Genomic DNA, 12948 nt, shown 5'->3' on the forward strand with positions numbered 1-12948 from the left:
AGTTTTATGGTTTTCAGAATATTCCTAGACATAGTTGAACAATTTTGATCATGATTTTTAATTTCCAAAATTGTGACAGTGAAACTGTCATGTAAAATTGCTACGGAAGCAGTTAATATCACTTTTTATTATTTATTATTTAAAAAAATTATAATTTTAAACTCAAAATACAAATGCAGAGTGAGTCTTCAATCACCCATCTCATACCCTGCTACCAATAATCTTTACAAGAACAGGACCCGTGTCTGAAGGAGTGAAACCTGTTTCGGTCTCGGACTACAATTTCGCGGTTAGTAATCTCAGATATCAATTTCAAAGCAGCGTGGCAGTCACTACAAACTCTGAGATTCTTCATAATCCTAATGGGTGTGCCGTTGGCAGTGTTCATTAGCCCATACGCAGCTGCTAACTTCTCACTATGGTGATATAGCACACGTTCCTTGTTCTTCTCATCCATGTCAAGCAATACTGCTGATGTATCAGGAACATAACCCCGATGCCTCAACTTCTCCAACAGTTCATCCAAACTTCTGTGGATCTCCTCAATTTGTGGATGATCACTCTCACCAGCTACGAACGAATGCACCACTCCGTCCAAGGAAATTGTGCTCCACCCTGGAGTCTTCTTCAGTCCTCGATCCTTCATCATCCGTCGAATCTTAGCCACATCCTCCCATCGCTCTGCGTCGGCATAGATGTTCGATAGAACGACATAATAGCCATCGTTACGAGGGTCCAATTCCATCAAATTGTGAATTGCCTCTTCTCCCATTTCGATATTCTTATGAACTTTGGCTCCGCCCAGTAGTGCTCCCCAGACAACACTGTTGGGCTCGATTGGCATCTTGTTTATGAACCCCCTTGCTTCCTCGAGGAGCCCTGCGCGACTGAGGAGGTCAACCATGCAGCCATAATGTTCGATCTCAGGGACAATGCCATAGTCTTGGGTCATGCTCCTGAAGAACTGCCTTCCCTCCTGCAGCAGGCCTATATGGCTGCAGGCGTGAAGCAGCCCGACAAATGTGACTGCGTTTGGCTCAACGCTAGCTTCCTCCATCTTGGAAAAGAGCTCCAATGCTTCCTCAGCTTGCCCGTGCATCGCATGCCCACCAATCATCGCTGACCATGACACCACGGTTCGCTCAGCCATTTCATCGAAGACTTGCCGAGCCAGCTGCAGGCACCCGCACTTGATGTACATGTCGATCAGCGTGTTGCAGACGCGCACATTGTTCTTGTGGAGCGAGCACTGCATTGCGAACGCATGGATCCGTTTCCCCAAATCCAGCTCTCCGAGGTCAGCACAGGCCGCGAGAACGGCGACCACCGTCACCTCATTTGGCCGCATTCCGGTGGTTTCCATGTCGCGGAACAACCGGAGAGCCTCATTGGGATTCTTCCACTGGACATACCCTGCGATCATCGCCGTCCATGACCGGACGCTCCTCTCTGGCATTGAGTCGAACAGCTGTTGTGCGACCACCATTTCGCCTTCCTTCGTGTAATGTGTAATCATGATGTTCCAGGTGACCACGTCCTTCGCCGGAATGACATTGAAGAGAAGCCTCGCGGAAGCCGTGTCACCGAGGGAGGCATACATGTGGACGAGGGTGTTAAGGAGAAAAATGTCAGAGCGGAAGCCGAGCTTCTCGACGAGGGCGTGGACGGCGCGGCCAAGGAGCGGAGAAAGGGGAGAGCGGGAGCAGGCTTTTAGCACGAAGGATAAAGTAAAAGTGTCCGGAAGGACGCCGGCGAACCGGAGGCGGGAGAAGAGTGCGAGGGCTTCGCCGGGGCATGGGGAGGAAGAGAGGGTATTGAGGTGGGTGTTCCAAAGGAGTGTCTCGGAAGGGGCGTCTCCGTATAAGAGGAAGACACTGCGGGCGTAGGAGAAGTCGGAGGGGGAGGAGAGCGCGCAGACCGCGGCGACGCGGGTGAGAGAGATGGGGAGGGAGGAGGAAAGGGGGAGGCCGGACTTGATGAGGCGTGCGTGGAGCTGCTGCAGCTGAAAGGGCGTGGAGAAGTGCAAATCAGGTGCCTCTCTAGAGGTCTGCGAGGCGGCGATGGCTGCGTTCACGCGGTAGGGAGGCGAAGTTGGAATTTGGAACGCGGATAGAGTTAACGATGATGCCATGGTAGGAACGAGTAGCCTATATGGTTTAAATAGAAATCGAATAAATTTATATTTTAACTAAATTTTCATATAAAAATTAAATAAATGCGATAAAATAGCGATTAAATGAATTAAAAAATTAAAATGATTAAATTTTCAATTAAATTAAACTTCAAATTTAGCTTTTTAAAATGGTGACAAAAGCGGTTTATAAGAAAATATTCAAATTTTTAACTTTAATTATTCAGTTTCATCCGTTAATTCAATTTATTCTGCTCATTATGAAATCATAATCACTTATCATTTTGGACATATTTTGCCACTTAATATATGTACAATGTAAGGGGATCTATATCGTCCTCTTAGATAGATTTAATGGTTAGCACGTGAAGTTTTGTTATAATGAAATCTGGGATTCAGATGTGAGCACTGGGGGTTGGGGAGGACGGGTTGACGGGAGCGTTGAGAGTTGGGGGCGAACGTATCCCCTTTTTATCATAATGTAAGGGGATATATATATATCAAATCAATAGTATCTTTAAAAGGAATGCTTTAATAATCGAACCATTTAAATTGAAATTAAATGATTAATCCAACCGAACAAATTTTAGTATAAGATAAATAAATAAATTGAATCTATAAAATATTAATTAAATTGATTGAAAATTAAAATAATTAAATTTTTGATTAAATCGGGAATTGAAAGGGAAGGAGAATCATGAAATTATGAAACTCTCAATTTTAATTTGGACAGAGTCGAATTCGATTTAATTCACATCCCTAGTACTAAGTTCTCACTTCTTATAACAGAAGTGGAGTTTCGTGAAAAAATTTATCTTTAAACACAAAAATTTATAATTTATAATAACAAATCATTCTTTATGACGTCTTAAACTCTAACGACTTGAATCCAGCATAATAAAAGTCCGGTCTCTCTCCCCTTGAATAAAAACTCTTGCGTTGTTTGCTCAATGGCGGCCAAGAAGCGTCAACGATCTTTGCTGAAAAATTTTCTCTTTGCACTTGAAAAACTCTCGTCCTATAATGACTCTAATATTGCTCTCTTTTGATATACATTTTTCAATTAAGAAGCACTGGAGGTTTTAATTTTTTCCTTGCCAATTATATATGTATATTAGTTAGATAATATGAATATTGTGTGGACATTAACCTAACAACATAAATAACATTTAGACCTTTCATATTTTTTTTTTGTTGGATATTTGTACTGTTGGAGTGTATACTGAAAGTCTAACCTTTGTAAACATTCATTATGAATAAAGAATCACATTTGGTCAAATTATCTACATTTGTTTGTAGTTGTTCATTTAATTTATATTGTAGATAACATAGTATGTGGTGTCACATACAGAAGATGATGATATCAGTACCTTATAAATTATAAACAGTAGCTCACGACTAAAATGGAAAGGAACAAACCATTAGAAGGTCGTAGTGTAATTAGGTATTAGTTTATCTTGACTATATAATTACACTAGTACACTCAGAGTGTATTGAGTAGGACCATTAGAGGTCGTTTCTTTTATACTGACTTTATAAAGAAACAAAGACCTCAGTGTGTGCTCTAAATCCTAATATAATAACAAGCACATATGTTTGATATTTATTTCTTTAATTTATCAATGGGTGAGATTTAGTTCGTTGAATCAATAAACCCGATAAGTTGGGAAATTGTATCACTTATAGTGTGTGTTGTTGATTATAGAAGGAAACTGTGTCCTAGAGATACTAGGTTGATAATGTCCTCAAGAGGAGCTCATAAAGATTGTCATGTTAAACCCTGCAGGTGGACTTAGTCCGACATGATAATAAGGTTGAGTGGTACTACTCTTGGACTTAGATATTAATTAAATGAGTTGTCAGTAACTCACTTAATTAGTGGACATTCGATATCTTAAACACAGGGAGACTAACATACTCATAATAAGAAGGAGCCCAAAAAATGTAATTTGGGATTGGTGCGGTAGTTCAATGATAGTTCTCTAGTGGAATGAATTATCATTGATAAAATTAAGTTGTGTGTTCGGGGCGAACACGGGATGCTTAATTTTATCGGGAGACCAAAACCAATTCCTCCTCTCGGTCCCTATCGTAGCCTCTTATTTGTAGAGTTCTATACCCACCTATACCCACTTTCTATACCCACCAATAAGGGGCCGGCCAAGCTAGCTTGGGAACCAAGCTAGGGCCGGCCTAGGTATATTATTGGGTGGCCGGCCCTAGCTTGAACCCAAGCTAGTAGGGCCGGCCAAAATAAATTAAAAAAGAAATTTAATTTTAATTTTTATTATTATGTGGAAGATATAATTTAAAGAGAATTAAAATTAAAATATCTCTCTTGTAAAAGATCTACAAAAGATTAAAGAAAGAGATTAGATCTCTTTCCTTATTTGTAGATTGGAGAGATGTTTTATTTTCTCTTTAAAAATTATTCACATGTTGATAAAATTAAAATTATAGAAATTTCCTTTTATCAACCATGAAGAGATTTTAAAGAGAAATTTTATTTTTTAAAATTTCCGGAAACAAATTAGGAAGTTTTAATTATTGATTAAAACTTGTCCAATTTGTTCTCCAATGAAGTGGCCGGCCATTGAAGTTTGATTTGGAAAATTTATTTTATTTTTCTAAATTAAATCATGTCAAGGAAATTGAGGAAATTTTATTGTAATTAAATTTCCTAATTTGCCTAGGCCAAGGAATATAAAAGAAGGGGTGAGGGTGCCTTCATGAGATAGAACATCTATTATTTCTCTCCCTCTTTTGTTCCTTGGTGTGGCCGGCCAACCTCTCCCTCTTTTCCTCTTGTGGTGGCCGAACATCTCTATTCCCTTGGAGCTCTTGTGGTGGCCGGATACTACTAGGAGAAGAAGAAGAAGAAGGAGAGGAAGCTAGCATCTCTTGGAGCTTGGTTAGTATTTTGGTTTTTCTCCTTGGTGAAGTTTTCCTTTGTGGCCGAACCTTGCTTGGAGGAGAAGAAGGTGGTTGGTGGTTTCTCATCTTGGTAGATCCTTGACCACACAACGTCCGAGGTTAGAAGAGGAATACGGTAGAAGATCAAGAGGTCTTTCTAGAAGGTATAACTAGTAGTTTTTCCTTTTCCGCATCATGCTAGTTATTTATGGAAATAATACCAAATACAAGAGGCTTACGTTCTAGTATTTCGAATATGTTTTTCGATGTTGTGTTCTTTTGTTTTTTTCTTTTCCTTGTGATTTGATTGTTCTCTTTGGTTAACCTAAAGTTATTTTAGGAAATTAAATATTAGCTTTCTATTAAAGGTTTTGTCTAGTCGGTGGTGGTTGCTCCCATATCCAAGAAGGCCATGTGCCTCGCCACGTCAGTACTGGGAACCTTTTATGGAAATTAATATTTAATGGAATTAATAACTTAAGGAGACTTGGGTCGAACGTGTTAAGTTCCGCAGGAGATCCAAGTCAAAACCTAAAAGAACAAATAGATTAAGTTTTGGATCAAACGTGTTAAGTTCCGCAGGCGATCCAAAATTTAATTTAAAAGAACACATGGTAGCTAGGAAAAGGTTCAGACCTTTGTACAAAATTTTTGTACAGTGGAACCTATAGGTTTTCCGAGTAGCAACCAACATGTACTAGTTTTACTTGTCATGAACCTTGCAAGCAAATGGATGATAATACCAACTAGGCTGGTTCATCAGTTGGTTTTATTAAATAGGTAAATTCATAGCATAATTCATGTGTAATTTGAAATTTAATTTAGTTGTGATTTAGTTTAATCTCAATTAGGAATGGTTTAATAAACTGTACACTAACATACACACCGAATATATTGATATTAATAATATTTTTTATTTAATCGGTATAAAATTTATATCATTCCGAAAATCTAATATACTAAAGTTTTGGAACATTAATATATATCTTTTTTATATCGAATTTTTTATACTAAAATTTTTCTATATGATACGCGATTTCGTATGTAAAATTTAATATACTATATCGAATACGTAGGTAACCTCATTTTTTTAAAAATGCTTTAAATTCATAACATCTATTTTTTGACTTTATTTTTTATTTCGTTATCTTATTGGAAATGGAACATTTAAACTAGATAAGATGTCTACCTTTAATATTTAGTTACGTTATGTTTTGAAAATAATTACATGTTATGCAATGAAATGCCCAAATTATTTCTTTCCTTTCACATTATTTGGTGCACGTGTTTATATTATTTTATTTATTTATATATTTTTTGTGACCTCTCTTTTCAGAGCATTTTCATTTTTTTCAATTCCAAAAGTTGTATTATTCTTTTATTCTTTCAAAATTTTCTTACAAAAATTGCTATGAAATGTTCAGTGTTGTTTGAAATATTTTCTTATATTTTATTTGACATTGAACTAAGTATTTAATTATTATTGTAACTGTTTTTCATTTATTTTTTTATTTCTATAGATAAATAAATTGCTCATCTTATGAGATCCTTCCAAAAATCACTGACAACAATTTTTATCCAATAAAAAGTTAATTCTGAATTTTTGTTAATCTATTTGATTTTTTTCTATATTTATTTGTTCTTAAGAGGTATTGATTTGTTAATCATGTTTATAGGTTGATCCATTATCATATGCAAGTTCTGGAATTTTTGTAACTCTTAGTTCAAAGATCCTTCCAATAAAAAGTTAATTCTGAATTTTTGTTAATCAATTTGATTTTTTTTTCTATATTTATTTGTTCTTAACAGGTATTGATTTGTTAATCATATTTATAGGTTGATCCATTATCATATGCAAGTTCGGGAATGTTTGTGAATCTTAGTTCAGTGATACTAGAACAAAGATTGTTAATTATCATGGTAACTATTTTTCATTTATTTTTTTTATTTCGATAGATAAATAAATTGCTCATCCTTATGAGATCCTTCCAAAAATCACCGACAACAATTTTTCTCATATAATAGAAATCTTCCAATAAAAAGTTAATTCTGAATTTTTGTTAATCTATTTAATTTGATTTTTTTCTATATTTATTTGTTCTTAAGAGGTATTGATTTGTTAATCATGTTCATAGGTTGATCCATTATCATGTGCAAGTTTGGGAATGTTTGTGAATCTTAGTTCAGATATCCTTCCAATAAAAAGTTAATTTTGAATTTTTGTTAATCTATTTGATTTTTTTCTATATTTATTTGTTCTTAAGAGGTATTGATTTGTTAATCATGTTTATAGGTTCATCCATTATCATATGCAAGTTTGGGAATGTTTGTGAATCTTAGTTCAGTGATACTAGAACAAAGATTGTTAATTATCATTGTAACTGTTTTTCATTTATTTTTTTATTTCTATAGATAAATAAATTGCTCATCCTTATGAGATCCTTCCAAAAATCACCGACAACAATTTTTCTCATATAATATAAATCTTCCAATAAAAAGTTAATTCTGAATTTTTGTTAATCTATTTAATTTTTTTTCTATATTTATTTGTTCTTAAGAGGTATTGATTTGTTAATCATGTTTATAGGTTGATCCATTATCATATGCAAGTTCGGGAATATATTGTACCGAATATTTCGATATTTAGATTTAATATTTTTTGATAAAATATATACTAAAATACGAACCAAATTAGTAGGTAATTGGATAGTTATAATTTTTATTAGTTTTTTCTCATGTTTTTTATCGTTTAATTATTCTTATTGATGATTTATTTTTTAATTAGTGGATAATTGGAAAACTATATATTTTTTCCTTTTATAATTTTGGTACAGAAAGTATTGTAATATACATATTATATCAAAATTTTAGTGTATTAAATTTATACCATATCAAAAATTTGATATATCGAAATTTTAATACACCAAATTTTAGGTATAATATTGATATATATATATATTTTTCTCTGTTTTTCTCTTTCTTTTCTATCCTTGGAAGTTATAATGCTAACATGATTTTTGACAATGTTACGTAATATACCTTATATTTAAATTATTTACACTATTATTCTGATTATGAATTTTTGAAAAAAATTTGATTGGATACTGCAGAATGTTTTATAAAATATATTCTCCAATCATGTGGGTGGGATGTTATTAGCTATTTATATCATATATAATTATTTATAATATTGGTCTTGCCCTAACTACTTTGATTTATTCTGACACTAATTGTCGAGATTTCTTAAATTGTGTAGCTGAGCATTTTCAAAGTTGTCTATTGAATTCCTTATTATGTAGTTACTTATCTCAAAATTGAGAAAATGGGTTATGTTTATAATTTCAGCCTAAAGTGTTGCTTGCATCAATTCCGGGATCAGTTGAGTAGACATTTTACCATCAAGAAGACCTTTCATTTATTTATTTTATACTATTTAGATTTGATTAGAAGATTACTTATCCCAAAATTTACTTTGGCTCACCTCTATGTATATTCTTAAAATATTCTATCTAGCTATCACACCCCGGAGGAGTCCCTGTCCAAAGAAATTTCGGCAACATCTCCCCTGTACGGCGGACAATCTGAAACTTTCTACATATCCACATACCTCAGTCACATGCGGCTGGAATAATAGCAGAAATAAAATTCAATACACAGTCATTCCACGCAGTTTATATAACAAGTAAATGGAAGAATAATACTCTGACTCGAAATCAACCCTACTCCACTACACTCGTAAAGCTCAAATCCGATTTACTCACCTCTTCTGCCGTCCAGACAGGCATGGAGTAAAACATATCCAAACCACAACAAAGTCCATCAACGATAAGAATCCATACAAGATCCGTAAGTAAAACAATCCAAAACATAACAAGTTCAAAACATAGTCTAATAAGGAAGAAAACCAAAAGATCAATAAGTCCTCATGGTCTGCAGGGGACTAGCAACTGAAACTCTCTCCTGATAACATCAACCTGAAAAATAACAACAAATGGAGGCGGGGTGAGTCCAACACTCAGCAGGTACAACTGATATACAAAGTAGGGAAATAACACCTAGCACTAATCATGCGTACAGTCTCCTGATATAAGAAAGATAAAAATGTATCTGAAGTAAACAGGAGTGAAACTGTATTAACCAGGACCTGGGTATAAGGACAAACAGTCCGAGTGATATGGAAATCCTGTATGCATGTCAAACATACGTATCCAAACAATATGCAGCATATAAATGCAGCAAACACAAACACAAGCAATAAATGCATCAAGCATATGATGCCAATGATGCGTCCTGGTCACCCCTGACGCCAGTCAACCATCTCACACAAAAGTGAGGCCGAGTGGGTAGGGCTGTGACAACCGTGCACTATGTCGTCACTGCTCCTGATGAGTGACTGAGTGGACGGGATGCTGTCGAAGTACACCTATCCTCCTACCCCAAATCATAAATGGGGGAGCGCAATGCTCTCAACTCCCGGTACACGATGACGGGGAGGAATCCCTGCCGGATAACACGTTGTGTCACACTACCCATGAGCGGACCAACGGTGCCTAACAGAGTCCCTGCTGCAACACACTATGCCTGAATCGACCACTAACCCATGAGTGGTGGTGTGTGCAGATCCATGTAACTGGCGATGTGCTCAACAATAATGGAGCGGACTATCGCACAGCATGCAATCATGTAAATGGTGCATGACACTAACCACAAAATATCCTGACCTAATCCATATATATATAAAAGTGCATCATAGGTCAACGAATCAAATCAAATCAAAGGTACACAGAAGGTATAAAACCTAGGTCCTGAACATGGTGAAGCATGGTATATCACTACCCCTATAAGCATGTATCAACAGGTAAGGAATACATGAGATGCAAATCAAGCAATCAATCAATCATGTAACAAATATCGGGTAGTGATTGACCGGAACAAATAAGAACATAATTAATGCAACTTGTTAAATTCACTACTATGTATATCAAATGACATAAGTCAAAAGTACCCGCCTCCAATCGAAAAGTCCAATCTGGTCCGAATACGACGTCGAGATACTCGTCTCGCGTCAAAGTCCTGTAATACCAATACACAGATATTTTTATTTAGCTAAAAATTCAAATGAATTGCTAAATAAAATTCCCAACACAATTTAGGGCAAAACCCTAAGTCATAATCATTAACTCACCTAATTAAACACATATAATTTAGTTACTCAACATGTATCAAATAACTAAATCAAACTCCTAATTCAATTAGGAAAACCCTAATTATCGATCAACCTTAACTGATCATCGATTAACTTATCCACATCAAGACCTAAATCCACAAACGTTAAACCCAAAAACCTTACCTCACTTCTCACAGCAAGAATGTTGCTAGAAATTATGGCTGCTGGACCCAAGAGTAGAGTCACTAGGGCAGCGACGTCGGCACTGTGCAGATGTACGACAGTCGTGAACACAGGGAGGAGAGTCGGCTCTCAGCGGTGTGCGGCGGTGGAGAGGCCGGGCATAGAGAAGAATCGGCGCGTTGCTGTGAACCTAAACATCTAGGGCACGCGAGTTCGGCGGCTGGTGGCAGGAACTCAGGCTGCCGGCGGTGGAAAGGATTCGGCTAGGGCAGAAGGGAGGCCGGCGGTGTCTCGTTGGACCAGAGGAGGAGGAAGGAATCGGGAGGCAGAGGAGGGTTTCGGCTCGGGAAGGAGAAATGAAGAGGAAGATAGCCGGAGTCAGTGGGCAGAGATCAGACTCCCGGCACTGCTAGGGCACAAGCGACAACACCCGGTGCTGGGAAATCGGTGCCGGCAGTGGCTCGGGTCGAGTGGAGACAGCAACGATCGACGTTTGATTTCCCGGTGAAGATCTAGGGCTCGGGTTCGTCGGAGCGGAAGGAAACAAGCCTTCCTTGGTCGACTGCTTTTGTACATGGGGAGGAAACAACCGGCGCCGAGCGGTTAGGGCACAGCCGTCGGGTCCGAGGGGAAGGCGTCGGGGATGGCTCGGGCTCGCGGGAGGGAAAAAGAAAACGGGAAAGAAAAATAAGGAAAAAAGAAAAAGAATTAAATATATAAACTTTTCCTCACTTAAATGGGGTAGCCTAAATAGGCTTTTCCGGACCCCGTTTTTATCCCCGTCAACTCATCCGTATGAGCTCCGAAAAATTCCTGAAAAATTTTCAAAAATTCCGAAAAAATTCCCTTACGATTTTCACCTATTTTCGATATTTTACATTCTCCCCCACTAATAAAAATTTGGTTCCCAAATTTTGTTATCTACCATCAGCAAGTACTAACAACAGATATAGAGTATAAATGCTGAATGGTAAATAAATCACATACCTCAAGTGAAAAGATAGAGATATCGAGCTCGGATAGTATCCTCGAGCTCCCAAGTAGTCTCCTCGTCCGAATGATGTTGCCATCCGACTTTAACCAGCCGGATAGTCTTGTTCCGCAACTGACGCTCTTTCCGGTCGAGAATCCGTACCGGAACCTCCTCATATGTAATGTCAGGCTGAACTGGAACTGAAATATCTGCCAGCACATGCGTCGGGTCGGGTACGTATCTCCTCAGCTGCCAGGGACGGTGGTAGTGCCAGTCGGTAAGCTACCGCTCCGATCCTCTCCAAGATCTCGAAAGGGTCAATGTACCGCGGAGCTAGCTTACCTCTGAGGCCAAATCTCTTCACCCCTTTCGTGGGTGAATCTTGCAGAAATACATGGTCGCCAACAGAGAACTCTAGTGGTCTGCGTCTCCGATCAGCATAACTCTTCTGGCGGTCCTGCGCCTCTGACATCCTCCGTCTGATAGTACGGGCCAACTCTGCATCCTGCTAAACTCTATGAGGTCCCAACAACTGGGCCTCTCCAACCTCATCCCAGAGGACGGGTGACCGACACGGCCTACCATACAACGCCTCAAACGGTGCCATCTGAATAGCCGAATGAAAGCTATTGTTGTAGACAAACTCTACCAACGGCAGATGGTCCTCCCAACTGCCTCCGAAATCTATAACACACGATCTCAGCAGATCCTCTAAAGTCTGAATGGTCCGCTCTGACTGTCCATCTGTCTGTGGATGGAAAGCTGTACTGAAACGGAGCTGTGTGCCCAAGGCCTGCTGCAGACTCTGCCAGAAACGTGACGTAAACCGTGGATTTCTATCCGAAATGATACTCAACGGAACACCATGTAATCTGATGATCTCTCGACAATATAGATCTGTCAATCGATCCAGGGAATCAGTCCTCCGGATCGCTAAGAAGTGCCGGATTTGGTTAATCGATCAACGATTACCCAAATCGCGTCATGGCCTCGTCGTGTCCTCGGCAATCCCACTACAAAATCCATAGTGATATGTTCTCATTTCCACTCAGGAATAGGAATCCGCTGAAGTAACCCGGCAGGTCGCTGATGCTCAGCCTTCACCTGCTGACAGACAAGACATCTAGCTACAAAATCCGCGATGTCTTTCTTCATACCGTTCCACCAGTAGGAACGCCTCAAGTCTCGATACATATGGGTCCCGCCTGGATGGATCGCAAATTGAGAGCGATGTGCCTCCTGGAGTAGCTCCTGTAAGACCGGATGAGACTGAGGTACGCATAATCTGCCTCGGAAGTATATAATACCCTCCTCGTCTCGTGTAAACTCGGTCTGCTGCCCGGAAGCTATCTGACTGCCAATAAACTGCAAATGCTGATCACTGGCCTGGGCCTCTCGGATCCTCGTCCTGATTGACGACTGAGCAACCATGGTAACCAGAATACCCTGCTCTGTCGGTCCCTGCTCCTCAAGATCTAACTCAGAGAAACTCTGAATCAAGTCCGTGACTGAAGTCCGGTGGCAAGCCAAAGTCCCTCTGGACTTCCTGCTGAGTGAATCGGCAACCACATTAGTTTCCCC

The 12948-nt window shown here is 38.6% G+C and overlaps 1 protein-coding gene across 1 annotated transcript; it reads right to left on the reverse strand.

The window, feature by feature from the left end:
- Nucleotides 1–112: 112 nt before the first annotated feature.
- On the reverse strand, nt 113–2131 carry LOC122023233 (pentatricopeptide repeat-containing protein At5g66520-like). The gene has a single exon (XM_042581308.1). It carries the CDS (start codon nt 2129–2131, stop codon nt 212–214), a length of 1920 nt encoding a protein of 639 aa, XP_042437242.1. The 3' UTR covers nt 113–211.
- Nucleotides 2132–12948: the final 10817 nt, after the last annotated feature.

This window comes from Zingiber officinale, chromosome 9B (genome assembly GCF_018446385.1).
Source record: "Zingiber officinale cultivar Zhangliang chromosome 9B, Zo_v1.1, whole genome shotgun sequence".
Classification (NCBI taxonomy): domain Eukaryota; kingdom Viridiplantae; phylum Streptophyta; class Magnoliopsida; order Zingiberales; family Zingiberaceae; genus Zingiber; species Zingiber officinale.

Bases quoted from the DNA above. Each gene is read 5' to 3' on its own strand.
- LOC122023233 (XM_042581308.1), bottom strand. From the start codon at position 2,131: ATGGCATCATCGTTAACTCTATCCGCGTTCCAAATTCCAACTTCGCCT.